The following is a 24,609-nucleotide window of genomic DNA, read 5'->3' as shown; positions in this document are numbered from 1 at the left end:
AGGTGGTGGCACTGAACAATGTCTTCAGCACTTTATCCTCAACTAGGCAGCAGCAGAATAGGTTTATTGATAATGTATTTGGCCTATTTTGTTGAGTCTCTTATACCTCCACTCCTACTTAACCATTTAGGTGATTTATTTTTATTTTTTTTTTTAACAAGTGACTCAGGAACTAAAGTCATACAGGTTGATTAAGCTTTCCTCCTTTACTTACAAATAACTTCCAAGTGGCCCTTAGCAGGAGAGGTGTTTTTGCTCAGTAAAAGCCCAACCCACTAATTCAGGATATCTGCAGGTGCTGCTGCACTGACCTTCATCAGGCAAAATTACATGGTGTTTAAATTTTCACCATAGTGTTGACACCCCTTCTGAAAAAGAGCAGTTCCTACCTCTCCCAAAGCACAGTTTGTGGCCATGTGCAGCTTCAGCTCCTCCTCATCCCAGCTTTTTGGCAAAAGCTGTTGATTTACATAAGCAGTTGCAAAAGAACCTAAGAACACAGGCATGGGGCAGTTTTTAAATGAGCAGCTCCTGCTGGCCTGTGTTGAACAGACTCTTCCAGCAATACTCAGTGAACCTCATCCCAGTTCTCTGCAGAGTCAAAACCGGTATCTCCTCAGCATCCTGCATGCTGAAGTTCTTAACTCATCTTCACAGCCACAAAATTAATATTTTTTTTAAAAAAATCTAATATTCCAAACATAAGACTACATGTAAAAGCTACTTGGACCTTGTCGGGTTTTATCATCCATTTCTTGATGCCAGCTAGAACTGCCTTATTTCCATGCCTCGCATAACTTATATTAATTTGATACTACTGAAACATGGTCACCAGCACCTAAGCAAGTCAAGGATCAAGCTAACAGACAAGAAAAATCGGCACTTCTTTTCAATCATTTCTCCATTTCTTAACTGACTCATGCTTGTTCAACACTAGATCAACCACTTCAAATATGACCCAAGCCTAAGAGCTTCTTAGCTTAGCTTCTTCTTAGCATCACCACTGAGATTGCAAGACAGATGTACAGGGGTGAGGAAAAAAAATAGTTATGCCCAAATGGTCTCTGTTATAACTGCTATTCAAAAAGAGGGACTGAAGACGTAAGGTACCAATAGAATTTTTCTTTCAAGTCCCTTCCCACCCTTATTCCCAGCTCTTTACCAGGGCTGCAGTGCCTGTCAGTGGCTGTTTTTCTAGCAAACACATAGCAAAGCTGAAGCCTGACACACAGTGGCATACTCAGAAAAAAATACAAGTCTACAAAATTGCCTTCATTTATTGGCTTTACATTGCTCCCTGCCCAGAAGCACGTAAGAGCAAGCTTACCTTTTGCCATATACTTAACAAAACTTGCCGTTTTAAGATACTACTCTGAAAGGGAAAATGATTAAATTTTCATAGGTCAGAGTGAGTGATTTGGCTCATAGATTAATTTATACCTCAGGTCAAAAAAAAGCAAAGCGGCGATACAGCAAGGTACATATCCAGTGTGAATGATCTTGGCAGTGGCGACAGTGCTGAGTTAAAGAACACCAGATGTGAGGGAGATGTCATGTGCTGTCCTGCCCTGCCCTGGCTATGGGAACACACAGCCCTACCCCACTGTCCCACACCCTGCTGCCCAACTGGCACTTCCAGGGCAGGGTGTTCCGCCCAAGTTCACCAAAGAGAGCGAGCAGGAATGAGCCCTTCTCCATGCATTAAAAACCAGATCAACCCATAGAGTGTAGCTGAATTCCCTCTGGTGCTTTTCAGCCATGAGGGCATTAGGACTAAACTACTCTTTGACAGCCTTCCCTAAGGTGAGTGCTGCTTTCATGGTCACAGAGGAACAACTGCTTTCCTATTTCCTACTCTTTTCCCTGGATTCCTCCTGGGATTTTCACTCCCTTTCACTAATATGCCCATGCATCCTCTTCAGGAGGGTTTTTCCTCTAAACAATGCAGCCAGGAGTCATGATTAATCACAGAGTTTTCCATTTCCCTGCTCAATGTCCCGTGCCACTTGTTGGGAACCTTATATTTATTAGCTGGTCTTATCCTGACTCAATTACACATTAACAGAAACTCTCCTTACTCAGCGGGATTTCCTTGTGGCTTCAGAGGGCAGCTCTGTGGAATGAGCCACCCCACTAGAGCCAGCCTTGGAAGGCATTGATCTCATTCAGGATGCACAAGAGGATGCAGAAAGGTCTAGGAGAACTTTGAGGAACTGGCAGGAGCAGATCTAGAGGACAAAGACTTTCTATAGGGGAGCAGACACATTAGCTTAGTTGCTTGTATTAAACAATACAGTAAATATTGGGGCCCAGTGAGCTGTGCTCTAATAGCAGCTACAGAGCTGTCTGAGATCCTTCAGCATAGAAACTGCATCCCTAACCCTGCCCACCTAGCTATTAACCAGGTAATACTGCTCTAGGGCCTGTTGTTATCAATCTGCTTTCAAGAAATTAGACTGATACAGTTCCTAGAGATTTACCAGACCTTCAAGGTGCAATATCACCACACCTACACCTCCAATAAAGGATCTTCTCCTTTAATTCTACTATCACCTTGCCCAGGAAGGTTAAATGACATCAACTTATATCAACAGCTCTTATTATTTCTTCTTTTCTTAAAAGATACATTACACAGAGGAATTTGCTATTTGAAAATGACAGAATAATGGGTGCAAGGTGGGGGGAAATGCTCTGTTAGAGATGAGAAAAGTAATTTCTTAATGGGTGGATCTGTGAACCGCATGAGTATCTCTTGTGAAGGCAGTGGTTTATCCAAAGATTTACAGCCTGGTGAGATGTCCCAGTGTCAGACAGTCCAGGTGAGAAGCAAGCACAGTAATCACCATTTGGGCAATCACAGCTTCCCTTCTGTTTGGGAAGAGTGACATGTCTGCAGTGACATAGCAATGACTGCACACACCCCTCTGCTCCCAAAACAGTCTGTGCACATACTCATGGGGTGGCTCTGAAGTACAGAAACAAAGAGGTTTGGAGAAACCATTAGATGTTCAGTTACAACAACCAGAAAAAGATTGGGTAAGATAGAAAGCATGAAAACTCTTCTTCTGAAGTAGCAACTCCAAAAGCTCATGTGGCATTTAAGGACAAGAATTCTTGAGTTAAACTACTTACATTTGTCAGATCATCTGAGAGAACAAGTAGCTGGTATCTGGCAAACAGAGATGGATGCAAACAAGGGAAGAGGTATTAAATTGGTTATCACCTAAAGGGTTAAAAAAAGAGAAAAGATTGGTAATTTACTACCTGCATGACAGCCAGCAGAAGAGGCAAGAAAGATTATAAGTTGCTATAAAACCAGTATTGCTACTAACCATATGATTTTAAGTAGCAAGGGCCAACTTCTGAAAATGGTTTGGAGTTCTTTATATATGATGGCTGTCACAGCAGGCAGTGGGTGAAGAGTCTCTGTTACAGCCTGTCCAGGCTCTCTAAACTAATGAGGATTTACATTCTGCAGGTGCATCTGATGCCCCTGCAAGTCTTGTCTGCCTCTGCAAAATGAAGACAGAGGGTGTGGGTCCAATGCAGTAGTGCTGAGACTATCCCTCCTCTTCCTCCTGTGCTACTGTGAAACATTAAATTTGGCCCAAATGCTTTGAGTGCCGCTTCAGATGAAAAAGAAGGAAGGTAGATGTAAATGAAATAATACTGCTCTAACTTAAATATACAGGAAAACTAAAAGTCAGGTTTTAACTACCCCAATGAGAGCAACAGACATGCTAGGAAGCTTTCACCATGAACACAGAAACTGTCCAGAAGCTACAGGTTGTTAAACCCTTTCAGGTACTACCTGCTCAGGGAGCAAAAGAGATAGAAACCCACTGACCCAATGGTTCAAGTGAGGCCTTTTTTTTCAACATGCAAGTCTCATCTCAGACAGGAGTCTTTTTTTCTTTTTTTTTTTTTTAATTTTATTGCAGTGAAAAGCCACCACCACCATAACAGTTCTGGAAATAAAGGCTGCAGAACTGTTTTGCCCTAATCAAAAAAGTAGGCTCTGATTTCAGCTTTTAAGGGTTGACTTAAACCTTAAAAGCAAAACAGAAAACCCATTATACTTCCTAAGACAATTGAAATGTCATTTTAGAAACAAAACCCTGAAACATTTCATCCTTATCACTATCACCCAAATAAAATACTCTCATGTTGCAACCCCACCTCCTCCCCACACACAATTTCTTTGCAATCCTGTCCAGTGAAACCTGTTCATGTTGCAGGCACACACAGGTCTGATCTCCAGCTAAGAACCTCCCTTCTGCACACTCCATGGCTTTGCCCCTTTATTTTCAGATTAGGAGCCTTCCCCTCTACAGCCTTCAGGAACAGCAGTTTTCATCTCAAGGCTTTCCTGAAGTACCCTGGGAAAGGCTGCACCAAGAGGTGCCAAAGCAAGACGTTCTCAAAATTATATAGCCACTTCCTCATCCTTGTCTGCCCTATTCTCTCCTGGGTTGTACAATTCCACCAGTTCAACCCAGCCAACTAAGGAAAGTCAAATAAATCAAGCTTACTGTCAGGTCATGCCTCTCACTCTTCCTCTTAGCTCCTGTGGACTTTTCTGGCACACTGAGGTGTGCTGGTCTCCCTGGGGAGCCCCTGCCCCTGGCTATGTTCATCTTGTACTACCAATGCCAAAGCAGATGTTGATACAGCTAGAGGAATGTCTGTCCCTGTGAATGAGCAAGGACTGCACTTCAGTTTGAATATTGCTAAGACAGAGCTGTAGAGTACAAAAAACTCCAAATATTGCTGTGCTGGATGATCCAGTGCACTTCTAATTACAGCAGAAGTTTGGACTCTTATAACACTTTTGCACTCCTGCTTGTAGATCCTGACCAAATTCTTCTAAGAACATCAATCCCTAAAAATGTAATCTGGTTTCTGAATTTACACAACACAAGGACTGAAAGAACAATAAAAGCTCTTTATGCCAACAGTTGCATAAAGCTTTGGGGTCTTCAAGCTTCTTAAAGCTGCCCCAGAATCTTTGCTTTCCTTTTTCAACGTTAATTGGATTTTGATCTTACATACCTTAGGGAAGAAAAGCAAGACAGAACAGAAAACATGACAAGATTAACTTTCCTAGACGTTTATAATTCAAAACCCCAAACCCTCTAGCAGCCAAGCTTTGAATCAGATTTTCAAAAAATTATTCTGTATGTAAAAGCTCCAGAGTGAAAATACCAAATGATTAACATTAGTTGAAGTTAACTCCTTAGCTTAAGCCCCTAAAACAAATAAGGCCAATGCCTAAGGCACACACATGCCATTTTCTTTTTGCAGTTGCTTAAATTCGTAACAGCAGTAAGCATAGGCAGTTCAGAGTCAATGGACAACTGCTCAGAAAGACAGGTAAAAGGGCATAACATGGTCATGGCTTCCTTCCAGCCAAAGGCGCATCCCTGAGACCAGCTGGAGGTACAAATGGTAAGCAGTGCCTTCCTTTGCCCCTCCACCTTCTCTAGGTTAAGGATTCAATAGATGAGGACAGAGATAAGGTTGTTTTTCTTTGCCGTCTGAATGCCGTCTGAATGAAAGACTGCCACTTTCTGAGCCCATATTGCAGATAAAAAAGCACTTTGAAAAACATTCTTTGATCAGTGAATACAATCCCTGATTAATGTTTTTCTTTCCCATTCTCAAGTCCAGTTAAAACCACAACTTCCCAGCAACTTTAGATCCCTTCCTAATTTATTTTCTTTACCTGAAAAATATTACCTTAGTCTTCTGTACCTCATTCATACATAAACACCACACTACTTTCCCAAAAACAAAAAGAAGCCATGATGTAATACCAATTGCATTTCTCCATCACAGTACTTGTTCCCCACAGCCTGGGGCTATGAGCACACCTGCACAAGCACCAGAACTGAAGCTGTTTCGACTGCACTGATCCGAGATCCTCTGTTCTACAGGAACCACGCTGTGCAGGAGGGACACTCTACAGACTGCAGGAGGAGGCAGCAGCCCCTGCAGCCTAACCCTTCCTGTGCCCTCTGTGAACCCCATGGCCTGAGGGAGGTTTCACAGCACCAACACTGAGCAGTGACAGGCCAGTCAGTCTTAATGAAGACAAGTGCTAAAAAAGCCTTTCCAGTTGGAGTAGGTGAGGGAGCTTTGATTTCAAGAGGCTGAGGGGTCTGTTAGGGTTCACTACTAACTAGCCTGGGTTCATTAGAGAGGGCTGATACACTAACTTGAAACCGAAGGGAAACAAACTGCCAAGAAACTTCCTCCATTTAACTAAATGCCATAAAGTGACCTGAACTCTGTGGTATCACAAGCAGCTTGACAAGCCCAAGGGTTGGCACAAGCATCCTCACACCTGCAGGGGCAAAGACAAGTCAATTAAACCATTAATAGAAGGATCCACCTGCCGTTCTTTAATCCAGACCCGGTCCAAAGATTTAATATACACATCCTCTTAAGAAATACTTGTAAATATTCATATGCAAGAGGATTACTTCCAGTGGTTTTGAACACTACCTCCAGTGACCATGATCCTCTTCACAAAGGGTTAGGATTGGTCTGGCAGTCAGAGAAACATGGTCTTAAAATCCGATTTGATTCTAATGACATTTTAGAAGTGCTTTATCATTTGGAGAAGGGGTAAAATAAAAAAAAATGAAGCACCAGAATTAAGGTTTCATCATCACCTCCCCCACCCAATATTAACAAGATCCTGCAGAGGCCTTGCCAGTATCCCACAGCTACAGCTCTTTCGTGCACTTTTGCTCCCACGAAGTGCAATCACTCCTAGATCCTGCTCCAGATGATGAAAGGGTGAGCCAAGGCTGCAAATGGAATTCCTTTCATCACCTGAACACTGTGCTTGAAATATACAAGCAGCTGAAGTGTTCTCATCTTTTCAGTTCTAGAGAACAGCACATCATCACCTTTCAGATGTAAATACTTCTGCTTAATATGCACGTATTACAGTATTCAGCTTAATTAATCAAATATGGCAACAGACTCAATTCTGAACTTCACACTGTTAGTATCATCCATGGCAAAATAAGAATCTAGGGATGCTTAGAACAAGAAAACCCATTTACTAGTGCAGGCAACAGCAATGCTAAGAACATCTTCACCAAAATTAGTGCTCTGTCATACTGTGGCAAGTACAGATGGACCCATCATCCTAAGTCTAGCACAGCACAAGGGAGAGTATGAATCATCTTAATTTATGGATGCAGAACAGGATTACAAAGTCATTACAAACCAACTTCTTGTATCAGAAGCTTCAGACTGTAAACTGGAGTGTATCTCTCCACCTCACTACCTGAACCACCAAGACAAAGCAATCTTCCTCCCTGGTAAACACAGAAAGAATCTTCTGTTGCAGTGCAAACAATATGCTCCCCTGAAAATGAGACTCTCACTTTTCCTAGTGCAACTATTGGATGACAACAGATAATTTCTTATTAAGTCACTGGAACACCACATCACTGGGCTGTGCTGAAAGAGAAGCTGTCACCAACACAGTGACAGGAATGACAGATGAAGTATTTGATTTCACATTCTTGGCTCTTCTACTGACTCCATGGAGCTGAAGCAAAATCAAAAGGCACATACTTGCCACAATCTTCCATTTAGTATGGACCCAGCTTTTCCAGTACAAGGACCACAACTAATTCACATTGCTTTATGTACCGAGTCCATGATTTTCGTTGATGCCACTATGGTAACAAACAGGAAAAGCACAGTCAGATGAACACTGAGGGCTGGAAGAATCAGAGGATGCCCAAGGTGTCCCATCTCCAAATCAGTTACAGTAAGAGCCTCAAAAGGAATTCTGGCAGCTGGTGCACATTAGTCTGGACAAAGAGGGTATTGCAGAATTCCAGGCTTACCTCTGGAAAAGTGATCTGTATCACTCCCACAAAGTTTGAGGGTAAGTAGAAGGATGCTTTCTCCCAGATGACAAAGGATTAATAATCAAGTATATAAAAAACAGCTGTAAAATGGTAATAGCCCAGGAAGGAAAAAGTCTGTCAAAACTCATGGTGCAGAGACAAAGAAAATGCTTTTATGATTTTGCAACTGATCAGAGAAGACAAGACTCCCACCCTAAAGCAGGTCATTTTCATGAGTACTTTTATCAACAGCAGTAGATGGTGTCACAGTGCAGCTGTCAGACAATACCCATGGACCTGCAGATCACAAGGCTTGTCTTAAGCTGAAAAACTATTTAGCAAAACAAAGACAGTAACAGAGATTAAAATTTTAATTTAAAACTTTGCCAACAAAAATTGATTACAAAAAGGGAAATTATCTGTACAAAATAGGAAAGGAGGTACTCATTTTAACAAGAGACTGCCATTATAAATGTATGTGGGAGGACAAACAGCAGTTCAGGTCAAGTGACAAACTGAGAAACAAACAAACAGAGTTTGTAATATGGAATTCTGAAGTGAATTTTCCATAAACAAAGTAAATTGACCTGAAGCAGCTCAGAAGCTAATCAAGGTTTATAAGAAATCTATTTTCCTTGCAAACCTTTTCCTCTTAATTTAGAGAAGGAGGACATTCTAGAAAGCATGACCCCATGCAGTGCAGTGGGACAGTACAATGCCTTTTGATGTGCCTTCTCTCACTCAAGCCTTCCTTTGGGCCTTCTGTACAGAAATATTCTGCACTTTGAGTGTGCCAGGGGTTTAACTCAGTCACAGACTATTGCATCTTCACTTACAAGTTGGGTCCTGACTCAAAATGAAGACAAATGCTTTGGAGACTCTGATATTCCTATGACTAAAAACTCCTATCACAAGGATGATTCTCAGACTATTCAAGTCCACATCAAATAACAGCTGTTGGTCAACAATAAAATCTGTATTTACAACACTGCACTCCTCTTTTCTACCTACCATTTTACACAAAGAAAGAGACAAGAGCATCTTTAGAAACTTATCACCAAAGAGACAAAAATGGCAGGTGATTTCTAAACGCTGTTCCTGTAAATCTTAAGCACACAGTTCTACATTTCTCTATGAGCCAAATCAATATAACAGAGTTGCAGTGAAGACAGGGAACATACGTTTTTTAAAATTTCCAGTCTGCTTATTTTCCACTCAGCTTTATATCACTTAGTATTTATAAGTTTTTACACCTTCAGAACCCAAGTTTAGTGAAGAAACAAAATAGTAATAAAAATGTATCAGCCCAGATTCATTTCACCTACTAACAGTTACCTGAGATACCTAAGTTGGGGCAGAACAGCTTTCTGTGCCCCACCTACCCAGTAAAACAACAGACAAATGCTAAAGGGCAATTCTGTCAGACTTGAAAATTATCCTAGTGACAACACTCCTCCTCCTTCAACTACAAAATAAAAAGTGAGCAACTACATTCTGACTTGGAAGTCTTGGTTAAGATTAAAGTAACTGCGTTCTTAGCTGAAGTGTCGGATTTATGTAAACCTAAGCCTTACTTGCTCACTAGCAGCTCCCAGCTAGGGAGGTCAGGGACAGCTGTCTTATAAGAATGCCATGAGACATGCACAAATCCTCCTTACAGCTGGGAAAACTGAGATAAGTAAGAAGTTTGCTCAAGAGCATGCAGTGAGTCAGTAACAAGCTGCCATTACAGCTTCCTGGATCTTAGCCATGTGCTCTGCCCATGGGAACCCAGAGCAAGGCAAACTACTGTACAGAATCATTCCCTTTTCCATGTCAAGAATTTTTACAAAAAAAAGTACAGATACTAATAAACAGCGTATGCAATTTCTTATTTGACAATGAAAGAGTCCTGCAGTAACCTGTTATTTGTATCTTCACCCTGCCAAAGATTATTTCCAGCTTTGATTCTTAAGAACATCTTAAAGCTTTTAAGATGAAGTTGAAGATTCAGTTAAACAATGCTGCAGTCAGTACCCTAACCACAACAATGTTACATTTTCTAGTTTAAGCAGTATTTATGCTACCCAATTTGGCAATCGAAAGAGAAACCTTGAAGCCAAGAATTCACAGATCTGGGGGGGGTCGGGGAGAAAAACATGCCAGACTTCAGTTTCATCAGAACAAGCTTTGTAACATGCCATGAAGAGTTCAGAGACTTCAATTCTGTATGTATCTGTTATTGCCATTTCAAACAAAGGCCCTCTAATCCTTAGCCTTGCCCAGCCCATGATATAGCAGGTAGGACAAATTCTGCATGGCAAGATACAGCTCTGCTCAAAACACAGTTTAACAACAGAAATTAAACATTTCAATTTCCTTTATGAACACAGCAGAGAGATATCACTTAAATAATGTTTCAGAAGACCTTGGGACTTAAGCACAGCTATGGAGAAACTCAGCTTTCTAAACTTGAGGGCTTGCTTGAGACATCTGCCTCACACTAGATTCTTACTTTACTGTGGTCAACAAAGCTTTTAACATACCAGGCAAGACAGAACACCACTAGCTTGTTCCATCACATCATGGAACAGGACAGCCAATGGATCCTGTTGCAACAGACAATACTGTATAAAGAAGGCTTATTTTTAATGGCAGAATCACACTGGACACTACTAGCTAACCTGGAGCAAGATCTACATTTTTTCCTTCTGGAGTTTTTAATTTGCTCTTGAACCAGAAACATTCTTTCTTTCTAATCAGTTAAATCCAAAAGTACTACAGAGAGCTCAGTTCTTAAGCACTCTCTGCACCAGTGGTCGGTTCTACGTCCAATTGAAACCAAAGAGTTGCTGTTTTCCAAGGGCAGGAATTCTTCACTGGTCCCCTAGCCGGAAACCTTGGCCCCAGTTGTGTCTTCCACCACCCTGCTGATCTTCTGCAGCCCTTCTCATGCTGGCGGGAGGGACACCAAAGCCTGACACGCCTCCTCTCCTGTTTGGCAGCCAGCGGTAACTAGGACAAACCAGAGCAGGAGGAGTTAGAGAAACAGCTGTACCTTGTGGGTAAACGCCAAGGCTGTGCTTTCTTCTTTTCCAGGCACTTTCTCTTAGCTGACACACCTTGTAATAAAACTGGCTTTTCCCAACAGAACTTCAGAGAATGCTTTCTAAATCTAAGCCCTCAGCATACTGGCTAAAGGCAATACTGGGAAACTTCCGTCTCTGGGATGTGTAGGGTAACAAGAGAATTGCACAGAACCAACAAGATTGAGAGCAGTTTCAGAACTGTTACCACCTTGAAAGATATTTTTTAAATCAAACCTTGTCTTCTAATCTTTATGGAAAATTTTGTTTACCAGATGGGCTTGCAAGCACAGAATTAGAATATAAAGCTTCCCTATTCATTGAAACTTATACAGAAAGTGAAACTGTAATTGAACACTTTATGCTATGAAATGGGTTAACTGAGTTGCTAACTCAGTTTGATAGAGGAGGAATATTTGTAGCCCAAAAGGATGTGAACAAGGGCAACTGAATTACAAACTTCAGCTTCTGATAACAGTATTTCAATGCCGAAACAACGAACATATATCAAGAAAAAGCACTTCAACTGTGAGGGTGACTGGTACAGACTGTGAAGCAGAACAGCCTGAACAAGTCTACATCACTATCATTGTTAAACATTGCTGAACTGGTAGCTGCTCTAATGATACATGGGGATGTAGAAAACAGATCATTTACAGGATAAAACTTCTTTTATATACCATCTGATAATTGTTAGGGAGTTCTCTTTACTGCAGCTCAGTTCAACAGCAGAACTATGATATTTACTCTCACTCTTAAGAGTGGCTAAAGACATAAGCCAACCGAAGGGGCAAGAAAGAATTCTCACATGGGCCATTTACAAATAACTCAACTTTTTTTATGACTCATCAGCTCAGTCAATATAAGAGTCTGAAGAAGGTTGACTTAGCAAAGTATTTTACACTTTACGACCCCACCAAATATATGTCTGATGAACCATACAAAAAACTGCACCAAAGAAATAGTGAGGTAAAGAATCAAGTCAGCTTACAGGAACTGAGGTGTGGACAGAAAATTCCTTCCTCCCAAATCCATTGGATATTTAAACATTAAGAAGAAATACAAGTGTCCAACCAGATTTCCTATCAGCTCGTTGATGACTCTGTAAAGCAAAAGAAAAAGAATGGTTTCACATGCTGTCTTCTCTAAAAATAAATGAGTGACAATCTTCTGTTCACCTGCCACCAGGCTTTGCCAGAGTCATGACACATAAAACATTTCCCTTCCCTCAGCATTTTGCAGCCACTTCTTCAGAAGGGCCAACCTCCTGTGCCAACACATCAACAGTCTGTTCCACCCTCCCTTCCAAGCCTTCTCTACATTCTCTATTCAAAACACAATTAAGTATTTGTTTACATTGGGGAATCAGACCATATAGTTATTAGTGCCCAAAATAATCATCTGCAGAGCTAGAGAAGTTACTGCTGTTTTCAGTGGACAACCTGTTTCCTGCTGTACTGAACTGCTTTGTTCCCAGTTTTGTAAAAGCACTGCTGACTGAAGGCCCTTGAGTATCTTCTGTCATGCATAGAAACAGCAGGTACCTAACAGCAAGCAGTTTTCACAAGCGATGGATGAGTCAGTAGGAGGCACAGCCAGAAAAGGGAATTCAGTTTTGCTGTACTATCTCCTGCTTTTATAACTCAACCAGAAACTTGTTGTTGTCACTAATTATGTTACAGCGGCACCAAGAGGCCCCAATCAATGCAGGGCCCCAGTGGGGGGCCCACACTGTGTACAGAGGGGATTTCTGCATCACGGGGTTTTAGACAAAAAAAAAAAGACAAAAAAATTCAACAAGTGCTAATATGGCACACTGTGGGCTTATTGCTATTTTCCCTTGTTTAACAAACTGAAAAAAAAAGATCAGATTGGACAAGCCTGTGAAGAAAAAAAAAAGTAATAGCACTATCAGGAGTCAAGCTAAATTTGTTTCTAAAACCAGCAATAATAGCTGGTTCCAGGGGATGACATCTTTCTTTAGTGTGTTACTTTCTTCATATGGAGAAGGCCTAATGCATAGTTACTAGAAAACACACCAAACTCTCATTACTCTCCCCTCACCTACGTTCTATTCTCACATGCACATCTCCTCTTTGTTTTTATGTTAAGTGACCACCAAGTGACACTGAGCATTATCAGTCAGATTATACAGTTTTAAGCTTCTTACTTTAATATTATTCCTAAATTCAGCAGCAAGTTAAATAGCTGTAAAAGCTTTTATAACTTCCAATTGGCCATATAAGTAAATACATACGATCCACCAATGATGTAGTTGAATCCCAGAATAACCCATGGAAGGTAACAGGCCTGAAAAAGAATGCAGTGGAGAGAGTAAGTACAAGTTAAAGATGTAAATCTGCTCTCAGCTTCCCACTGGACTAATAAGCATGATCATAATCTCAATGCTTTAGCTATTAACACAGGCCCTAATCTCTTAACTTAAGCAGATTCAAGCTAAAAATGAGCAACCACTAATATTTTCAGACAAAACATACTCATTCAAACATTATAAGCAAACATGCCTTTTGCACCCTATGTTCCGCAGCAAGTTTGCACCTGGAACAAAGTCCTAAAGTTTTTGATTTTGAAAAGGTCTAGAAATTATCAAAAGTGTCTTCTCTACAAGATCTGACAGAAACAGCCAAGATCAGAAAAAAAAACCAATTTAAAATACCAACATTTTGTTACTACATTCAGCTTTTATCCAGGCTAATGTTTATCAGGAATTTTTTCAGAATGATAAATTGTCAGGACATCTTTTCAGTAGAGACACACTGAGTGATACCACATGGAAGACTATGAACTTTGTCTTTGCTACATCTCAAGGAGCATTCTGTGTGAGAGTACAGGACACCTTTATAAAAGTTTTATATTTATACCTATATTTTGCCCCTCACCCACTACACATGCACCTTATGGGCAGAAATCTTTCCAATATGCTGTCTAACATACCTTAAATCTTGTTCCAAACCAAAATGATACAATCATGTCTCTGTTCAGCTGGGCCCACACATAAAGTACTGACATGATGAGTGGAATCATCAGCAACTGCAATGGATAAAAAAGTTACCATTACTTTCACAGAAGCATAAGAGACTCAGGCAGGAGGAGCTATGTTTCAGAAGTGGTTTGTAAGCATGGTACACCACTAAAGTCTTTACAGATTGCCCCAGAATATTTTCCAATATGTGGCCTGGATCTGTTCAAAAACTATTGAGAAAGTTAAGGAGGAGAAACTACTTGGTCATTCTCCTTTGCATGACCATACCAAAGCAAAGGGCTCCAACCTGTGCCAAGTGAAAGAGCAGCTGCAGTGAACACCTCTGCTCATACCTACAGCCACAGCAGTGAGCCCTGTACCACAATCACTTCAGGGCACTAACCCAAGCACTCTCACCTGGGGCCAGGCTAACATGCCAGGTGAAGTGTTATCCATCCAACATCCTATGTCCCATCCTCCTGAGAGCACCACAGGGGGAAGGTGCTCCAGTCAATCCCCATTTCAGGCTATCACAGCCAACCTTGCTAGAGCCTGGAGTTAACCTGTGCTCCATGCCAGGAGCTGGGGTTGTTTCAAACACTTCTTTACACTGACTCTGTACTAGCTGATTGGACTACTTCTAGTGAAAGAAATACAAAGCACTGCTTCAGCTATCTGCTGATTTCTGAACTGAAGGCAGACTGCACCAGCAACATTCCCAAGAACCAGATGAATGCCATAACCAGCTCCTGTGTTTGGCAAAGAGGTTAAAACTCATCCCTTCAGGGGTGCTGCTGTTTAACAAATTCCACATTAAAGCTGGCATCCTAACATTAGTCCAGCCTTTCACAAGCCCCACGGTGCACTGTGACTCCTCACACAAGAACCTTAGGGTCTTTATCAAAACCCTTTTTATTTTACTGAAAAAAAGCATTATCTAATATCTGAACACATTTGACTTAGGAATAGAGGTCTAGCTGTCCTACTCTATCTTCTGAATTTCAACAAAGGCCACTCAAGACAAGTAAAAAACCTCTTAAGAAAAAACACTTTTACATCAAAAAATGGACTCTTCTTTAATTCTTTGTATGCAGATAAAAAGAAGTGTATGTACCCCTTAAAAATACATGAATCGACACAATCAGTCTAAAATTTGTATAATGTGTGGGTAACTCCAGCATGCTTTTCAAAAATTTGTGGTATCCTCCCCACAGAAAAGTGTAAGTATAAAGTTATGGACAGTCCTTAACACAATTTACTCAGAACCAGAGATGCATGATCACTGGTTTTGTCTACCAGGGAGCCAGAGAAGTGATGTAATAAATGCTAAGATAATTTTGTATGGAATACTACAGATATTGGTGCAGTCTTTAGGTGCTGGAGACCGATGAGGATGAGAATAGCAGAGGCAGACTCAAGACATCCACTTATCTGACACTCTGTTATAACCAAAACACACTTCCCAATTTTCACCCTTAGTACTTGGGGAGATAAGAATTATTTCACTGAAACCAGTTTTTAAGACCACTATCTTAATCATTCCTGTGAGGATTTTGTATTTCATAGCTCTGGTCTCAAACTAAGCCGTATTTTTCACAAAAAAAAAAAAAAATTCTGTTGGCAAGTAAAAGGCATACTGAACTGAATTTGAGAAAATTAATAAACCAAAGAATTATTTTTAAGTAGAAAAATAAGAAAGCAGATCTACATTTATTAAAAGAAATAGTGCATAGGTGACATCTTGTGTCCATTTTAGTAAAAGTCTGAGCACTTCCTGACTGCACAAAGACACAATTTTCACTTCTTGGCTCCCTAACCAAGTTAGGTGTGGCAGTCAGATCCAAGCTTGTCTTCAGCTGATGCTAACCCAACGTGAAAAATTAACAATACACACACAGCAGTCCATTCTGATATAATCTGAACAGCCCAGATTAACAATTTCTGCAGTTAAGTCAATAATGCTCTCTATAAAGTCATTAAGTAGTCAAAAAGTTTTGTAAAATTAATACCTAGGAAACTGCACCACACTTACCTGCATGTCCATTACCAAGCCAGTTATCTGTCATTGCACCATGAAGGAAAATGCAGAAAAACCTGACAGACTACAACAATAAAAAGCTGCAGACACAGGGAACACACATTCAAAGATCTTTAATATTCAAAATTAATACTACGCAGTTTTAGGTTAAAATTTCCAACGATCTAGAGATGAATGAACTTAGTTTCAACAACTGCTTTTTGGCAGCCTTTCAAGTTCCCACCTCAAGTCATTACCCCAAGGGCTGATGGGTGCACTGGCTTTTCCTCCCTGATGAAAACGGCTAGCTACAGACCCAATCAGTCCTTGCATAAAGGCACGTTAAACGACTGAATTCTTTCATTAGTTTAACACTGACATTTTGGTTTTCTAACTAAAGAAATACCAGATCATTCAAAAATACCAGTATATTGCCAATGAGTCACAGAGAAGAAGTAATTTCTTAAAGTGCATCAATGCAGGCTCTCAATATCCCTCTCCCACCCTGGAGCTCAAAGAACCTGTTGTAGTGACTGCTGAGTGGAAATAATCACTGAGTGATTTTAATACAATCAGGATGCTTTCATAAACAGTTCATAAATACATATAAAAAGAACCCAGCATTTTCCCAGATCAAGCATCCAGGTTGGTCCTGGATCCCATCACATAGGGAACAAGCAACTAGAAATTTTCAAATGACCTGTTTGAAAGTCACGTCTCAATTAGATTAATTAAATGCACACAGCCAACAACCTGCAATAATAAAGAAAACCTTCGTCTTTGTAATAATGTAACTAAATGCACCTTGTTACAGCTGTGGCTCGACAGGACTAGCAGGAATAGCAATTCCCTCCACATAGTGGAATGTAACTAGAGATAATGAATTGATAAAGTATTTCTACACATCAGCTCTCCTGGCTGTATCTGGTTCACACCAATGTCACCACTCCCTTTATCTACCTGCTGTGCCACTGCAAATTGCTACAAGGAGACAGCAACAGCACAGACAAAATGGGAGTATCTCCAAGGATGGAGGTTCCACACTCTCTCTTGCCAATCATGCCAGTGCTTCATTGCCCTTACAGTAAACATGGTCTTACATTTAAATGGAATTTCATGTGCTTCATTTTGTGGAATTGGGTGTCGAGCTCCAGACCCCTCAGCAAAGACATAGACCCCTCAGAAAAGACATAGACCTGTTGGAGTGGGACCAGAGGAAGCCCACACAAATTACTGGAGGAATGGAACACCTCTCTTTTACAGAAAGGCTGAGAGAGTTGGGGGACAAACTCTTTAGTAGGGCCTTTTGCAACAGGACAGGTGGTGATAGTTTAACCAAAAAAAGGTTGATTCAGAGTAGGTGTAACATAGGAATTTTTTACTATGAGGGTGATGAAACACTGGCACAGGTTACCCGGAGAGATGGTGGATGCTCCATCCTTAGAAATATTCCAGGTGAGGTTGAATGGGGCGCTGAGCAACCTGATTTAGCTGAAGGCATCCCTGCTCATTGCAGGGGGGTCAATAACCTTTCAAGGTTCCTTCCAATTCTAACTACTGTATGATTCTATGACAACACCCCAGGCTGCACAATCCCAGCCCTCCCAGCTTCTCATGTGACAGATGCTTCATCACTTCAATCATCTTCGTGACCCTTCACTGGACTCTCTCCAGTCTCCCTTGTACTTGGGAACCCAGAGCTGGGTGCAGCCCCCATACCAATCTCAAAGGCTGAGCAGAGAAGAGCAATCACCTGCCTCAACCCGCAGGCAATCCTCTGCCTAGGGCAGCCCAGGGGCTGGTGGCCACTTTAGCCATAATGGCACATTGCCAGTTGATCGTCAACTTTATGTCCAGCAGGACACTCTCAGGGCCTTTTCTGGAAGATGCTTTGCTTTGTCAGTCCCTGGTCTGTCCTGGTGCCTGAGGCTGTTCCTTGCCAAGAGCAGGACTCTGCAACACCCTTTGCTGAGCTTCATTCCTGGCCAGCCACTTATCCAGCCTCTAAAGAACCCTCTGAATGATAGCATAACCACCTGGATTATCAACAACTCCTCCCAGTTTTGTATTCAAGATCTAAAAGAAAATTCAGGTGGTACAGCAGAGCTCACAGAAATGTTTTCCAGCATTCCCAAATCAACAAGTCCAGCTTCTTCAGAAAGTTGTCTCAGTGAAAATATCACAACATTGCTTTCACAGACTCAGATGACTTGTACCCAGCAGATAAAGGATCTCTCCATGAATTTCAGGGAATGGCAGTGATCAGTCCTTTTTGCACATGGCAGCTTGAACACACTAAATTCAGTGCTAGCCCACACAAGAGCAGCTCAGCAAAGCAACCCAGCCAGCACCAGGGACACACTCACCCAGCACATGCTCAAATCTGTGTAGGCAGAGTCCCCACACTGCACACTGGTGTGAGCACATTAAGTGTTCTCCCTGCAAGGCACAAGGAACAGTACCTGTTCAGGAAGGCTACACACTTACAAACTCTACAAACTCACCTCGGAACATTTGCTACATTTTAAAACTCTTCCTTGATAAAAACTGGTCTTTGAACATATTTCAGGCAGAACTAGAACAAAATATTTCTCAAAGTTTGATGATGAGAAGGATACAACAATGCAGATCCAGTTGAACAGGAGCATGAACATGTAATCTGCTGGCCTTCCATCAAAAGCCCCTGAAAAGAAAAGGGATCATTATGAAAGGCACCGAAATTTTGATTAAAAATTAAGACAACTTTTATTTTTTAGAGTCTAAGAAAGCTCAGTTAATAACAGCTGCTTTGCATGCAGTCTGTGGTCTATGCGTTTTTTTTAATTTTAAAAAGCCTCAGAATAGAACAACCTACGGACTGAAAAATAAGACATTCAGCCTACTGCATTAGAGCACAAGCAGTGTCTATACTCAAAAAAGAATACACTGACTCTGGAGGTAAATAGTTTTAACTACATAAGACCTCAAAAATGGAGTTGGACCCCATTGTTCATACGAAACTGCAGGTTAGAAGCACAGAATAAGGAAACACAAGTGCACAGCAAAAGCAGAAATACCAAGTTTAATGACTGAGTCATGTGCAAACCAGCCCTTACTTAGGCAAATTGCATCCTCTTTGCATCATCTCATCAGACTCAAGACATGCAATGGTTTTTTTACTGCAGAAAATATTAGTACACATGACAAGGAGGGTACACATGTGCAGCACATTCTGCTCCTTCTAAGCTCTACTGCTTGTCTAATTCACCATTCCAAACGTTGTCAACTTTTTCAGGACACTGGAAACAAAAATAATAGAGTAACATTCCCTGCAGGTCATATTAAATGAAATGATCTTTAGATGCTCAGTTGAGTTTGAGATCTGACAGAGACAAGGACTAAAAAATAGCGCCCTAGCAACTCCCTGCAAACGTGAAAAGCTGAGGCTCTCACTCTTGCTAACTGTGGCAAAAGGCTGACAGAGACTTTAGCATCTATGCAAGACTCCCATCAACTTTCATATAAACCCAGGCATGAAAGGAAAGCTTGAGAATATTGCTGAAAGACCCAGACCAGGGCGGGTGAAACACAGTGACAGCAGGAATCACAGTGACACACACTGCACATCATGGACAACCTGAATTACACGTTCTTAATTAAACATCAAAATGCCTAGAAAGAATGCCACTGTTTCATGTGAGCACTTCTCAGCTTCATACAAGTATTCTTAAAGGAAGAAAATCTACTTTTAAGCATTAGCTTTTTAGAATAGCCTATGTAAAACAAAATTATTAAAATACCATACTGTTTAAGTTCAGCCATGCAAATTGCATGACGGGAAAAAATACACTTTGAAAAATATATCAGAAATTTTTTAAGTTGTAAAACTACAGAAATTGAAGGTTTTTTCCCTACTGTTGCTATACAACAAATAAAAACAATTAAAGAGAAGAAGCTGACTAAGGCTGTAGAAATGCCAACTTGGGAATCCATCCAAAACAAGAAGAAATCAAAGCTATTATTATTCTACTAATTTTTTTTGCTTCTCATTATCTACGAGATTGTAAATGAAAATATTAGACAAACCACTTAAGTTGACTTTTTGATGAACATCTAAGCAAACTGGACTACAAACTGCCAGAAAGCTCAGCACAGGTATGGGGTGAGATCTATCCCATGGGCCCTTCCATGAGGCCTGGGGTATAATCTTCCATATGGGAAGAGCTGCAGACCCATAATCTCATCATTGATACAGCTGGGAAGTGAACTCTGCATATTCTGCTTACTCTGTTGATATTTGTTATGTTCTTCTCCAACCAAAGCAAAACAAATGCACATCAATCTTCCCTTCCTATGGAAGCTACAGGTCAGCCTGTTAGGAAAGCACACAGTACAAAACCATACAGATATTTCTGACTGCTAAATTTGAAGCTGGCAGGCAGCAGCAGTGTATGCTCAAAAACCATGCACAGTGCTGAAAATGGAAGTTTCACTTTCTCAGTTTCACAGATAAAAGGAGGCACAGACCAATACGGACTTCCACCTGTAAATGTTATCAATAACTTATACGCCTTCCAACACAGAAGTATTCAGGCCTTTTTCGCAGAAAGAAGGGTAAACCTAACCAAGGACTTCATCTATACTCAGAAAAATTACTGTAATATAAAAGCTATGCATTGGTTTAAACAACACAGACGACTTCCCAGTTTCAAAATTCAGATCTGTTGTACAGCAGAAATTTACCCTTTTCATGAGATTTGTGGCACAAACACAGACAACTAGAGCATTTTTTAAGTATATCTACAAATAGTGAGGTCATTTAGTTTGCATAATTAACCAGGAACTCTTACTACACCTATCTTTGCCCAGTCAGAACTGCCAGCACTCTCATGTGCTCATAAACTACTGCAGAAAGGCTCAAAAGGAAGTAGGAATAATTTCTAGCTATTAAACTAGTATTTAACTTTCACTAAAAAAACAACCAAATATAATCTGGCACAACTCCTCCCTTTCCCTGCTACTCCTCTTAAGACTTAAACGTGATTCCACAATACTCTCTGGATGGCAGGTCTACCAGGGATCTCTTCTCTCTCATGGGACTTCCCAAACATCACCTTTCAATGCATTCCCCTTTACATCATCAGTTCTAAGACTCCATTAGAACTATACTAAAATTTTTGTTCACAAAGGCTTTCAGGAGACTGGCTTTGTAAATACTTTAATTATTTATGTCAATTGAACCAATTTTTAGGCTTAATGAAACCAATTCTAGGTTTAATGAACTAGGCAGTGCAAAGGGAAAGCAGTTTTGAAGCTACCTTGTACCAACAATCCCTTTTTTTGAGAGAAATTATCTATTATCTAATCTCTTTTTTTTATTCACCTAATTTTTCCCCTTAACTGAAAAATCCTTCTAGTCTCTTAACTCTTTCACATATCTGTTAGGCAGAGACTAGACTTCCTTTGTAGGAGGTATCTCTCAATTCAACACAGACAACAGAATAACATAAATAAGCATCCCTATTAAAGCAAGAAAAAACTTATGTTATTTTGTCCCAATGGATAAACCCATTATTACATTATACTCTATCATCCTTCTCTGATAAAAACATCAGATACAAAAAAAACCAGAGGTAAACACCATCTTTTAATCTGCCTCACTCGATTCTTTAAATCCAGCAACTAAAAGCCCTCCTACTGAAACAAGTCCAAAGTTCAGATCCTAAATGGCCAAAGGGAAGGAGCCAGCCACAGAAAATCAGTTTTCAGAGTAGTTTCACACTGACCAACACAAGCTAGCACAGCGATGAGCCATCTCTTATCAGCTCCAGGCAGGGTTCACCAGATGCGTACAATTTAATGATCAACATACCTGTTTCTAATCGTGACGAATATTGATACAAAAAATACAAATTCACCAAGTAGAGAAATCCTGTTCCAGGTCCCACTGGGAAGAAGAAAGTCGCCGTTATGGGCCGCCAGATCTGTCCAGATCAATAGAGAAAGACATATTTATAAACTGCAGAATGAACTCATATGCACAGGCTTTTTATTTACATTCATTACTTGATAACGAATGAAAACTTGGAACATCAAGAAGAACAAAAATAGCCCAAGTATTGATTGCTGCTGCTTCAGCAGCTTTTATAGTTGTGGCGTTTTTTTCAATCCAGTAAGCAAAGCTATTAACACTACACCAGAAATAATACACAACTCTTCAAACTGCTTTCCATCACATCTTTGAAGTAGTGAGTCTTTAATGCAGTGCAAAAGAGACTCACTGGCAAGGATGCTACCCTGTTTAAAAAACAGTCATACAAAATCCATTCTTCCCTGCTGAACAGAGGCCCAGGAATTCACAGCCTTTAGTGTACCATTCCAGACAGCACGTGCTATTCTGAGCATTTGGGATCTGTTCTGGGACAGTCTCCCAGCTATGAGTATTGGGCATAGCCAACTGCATGGCAGCACATAGCAAGGACATAAAATGTCTGGTCATTCACAAATGAGCTCTTTAAGCAGCAACATTTCCAAACTGAGTATTAGGATCCTGAACATCACAGTTCAAGAAGGAACAACAGAACTAGAGGAAAAAACAGTCATTTATGCTACTAAATTTTGAGAATAATACATGAATCAAGGTACAGAGAGAGCCATGGCTTTAATTTTTGTTTCTTCAGTGGAGATATAAGAGATGATCTAACAGAAATTTTAAAATTGAAACGTCTTCTCTTCCTTCATTTTCGGCTCCTCCAATGAGTGCTCTCTCCCAGCTCTGAACCTGTAACATCACAGTGCAAGGAAAAAAATGTCCAGCTTGAGACCACTTTTGATATTGCTATTGCACCCAGAAATACCACATGCCTGACACCACAAGACATTGGTTGTTAGCTTACATGGACCACATCTAAGCACAGAAGCTGACAATCCCAAACAGAAGCTTTTTCAAATTCCAAACCAGAAGGTGCAGAAGATGCACTCCATTACAGAATCACAGAGTAGGTTATGTTAGAAGGGACCACCATCCCCGCTCAAGCAGTCATTCTAGAGCACATGACATAGGATTGCACTCAGATAGTTCTTGAATAACTCCAGTGAGGGAGATTTCCACAACCTCCTTGGTCAGGCTGTTCCAGAGCATGAAGTTCAGGTGGAACTTCCCGTGCATCAGTTTTTGCCTGTTGGCATTTGTCCGTTCTGTGACACCTCCCTTCTGATACACAGAGAAACTGATGAGGTCCCCTCTCAGTCCTCTCTCCTCGAGCTGAACAGGCCCAGCTCCCTCAGCCATTCCTCATTAGAGAGATGCTCCAGTTCTTTGATCACCTTTGTTGCCCTCCTGCTGTACCCACCCCAGGAACTCCATGTCTCTCTTGTAGCTCTGCCTCAAAACCTCCTGGGCCAGCCGCAGTCTGGGATGTTTGCCCACCCTGTAAGCCCGAAGTTACAGCTCCCAAAGTCACAGATGACACGGAGCTGGGCAAGTCACCTGTAGCCACAGCCACAGAGCTCCTTGGCACAACAACCAGCGTCCACCAAAACAACTCCCACAAAAAATGTAGTTAAAAACACACCAGAATGAGGCACAAGACGAACTACAGGGCTGCCAGGGGCAACAGCCCTCCTTCAGTCGCCCTGGCAGGGACGCGCAGCCGGTCACCGCCGTGGGAACCCTAGGCCTGCGGCAAGAGCATCCGGTAAATCTGGGCCCAGCCCGCAGGCCCTGTACAGACTGAGCAAGAAGGCGGCTCCACTCCCGCCGGAGGGGTTCAGGCCACCCCGGTGACCCCTGGGCGCTGTCTCGGTGCGCGGCGCCTCCAGCACGGCGGCGGAACCGGGGGAGCGGCCCTGAGCGCAGTTCCAATGAGGCCCCGCACGCGGCCGTACACTACAACTCCCAGAAGGCCGCGCGCGCAGCCAGTCACAGTGAGCTACTGTGCGGGTGCCGCGGGGCGCGCCGGGAGCGGTAGTGCGGCCCATACCTGGAAGCGCTGGATGAAGGCGTCAGGCCAGAGGAAAAGGTTGACGGGGCTGACGAGGCCCAGCTTGCCCACGAGCGGCACCGCAATGGAGCCGGCGAACCAGTAACGCGTGATCAGAGGGATGCTTCGGAACCAGTCCCCCAGGTCCGACATGTTGCAGTCGCGCCTGGCCGCCGCCGAGGCCTCCGCACGAACCGGCCGCTGAAGAAGAGACGAGACTTGGGCTCAGCCGCTCCCGCTGCCCGGTCACGGAGGGGGCCTCGAGCCAGACGTGGCGCCACCGAATTCGGCCGAGCCGCCGGCGCTGCTTCCGGCTCCGCCCCGGTCGCCGGGCGCCCCGCCCCGGGGGTGGAGCGGAAACCGAGCCGCCTCTGGTGGGCGAAGGGGCTATCGGGTCGGCCTGCGTTCCCTTACCCGAGAGGCGCCTGTGCTGCGGGGGGCGGGAAACAGAAGGGAACCGGCAACAAGTCCTGCGCCTGTGACACCCTGCAAAAGCCATGTTCTCAGTCACCTACTGCACTGCGTTATAAACACATTTGCGTGCGAGGACGCGACGTTTTCACTTCACTGCCCGGCGCTGGCCACGCTCCTCTCCCCCCGCCCAGGTCCCCGCGCTACGTCCCCAAGGGAAACTACAATTCCCAGCAGCCCGCGAGGCCGCAGTTGGACCGGTTCCATTCGCCGATATCTAGGGGAGAGCGCTCGC

The 24,609-nt window shown here is 42.1% G+C and overlaps 1 protein-coding gene across 1 annotated transcript; it reads right to left on the bottom strand.

Moving 5' to 3' along the window:
• Positions 1-8,230: 8,230 nt before the first annotated feature.
• Positions 8,231-24,229, bottom strand: DERL1 (derlin 1). The gene is made up of 8 exons (XM_005516929.3): positions 23,904-24,229; positions 21,794-21,905; positions 18,561-18,625; positions 15,958-15,984; positions 13,898-13,993; positions 13,200-13,252; positions 11,934-12,044; positions 8,231-10,871 (listed from the first exon to the last, which is right to left on the bottom strand). The coding sequence occupies exons 1-8, from the start codon at positions 24,054-24,056 to the stop codon at positions 10,733-10,735; spliced, it is 756 nt and encodes a 251-aa protein (XP_005516986.1). The 5' UTR covers positions 24,057-24,229; the 3' UTR covers positions 8,231-10,732.
• Between the last annotated feature and the right edge of the window lie 380 nt (positions 24,230-24,609).

The sequence above is a fragment of the Pseudopodoces humilis genome, chromosome 1, assembly GCF_049639895.1.
Source record: "Pseudopodoces humilis isolate 2021_Gansu_Grassland_sample_001 chromosome 1, ASM4963989v1, whole genome shotgun sequence".
Lineage (NCBI taxonomy): Eukaryota > Metazoa > Chordata > Aves > Passeriformes > Paridae > Pseudopodoces > Pseudopodoces humilis.
Note: the sequence above shows the minus strand (reverse complement) of the source record. Positions and strands in the feature narration are given on the sequence as shown.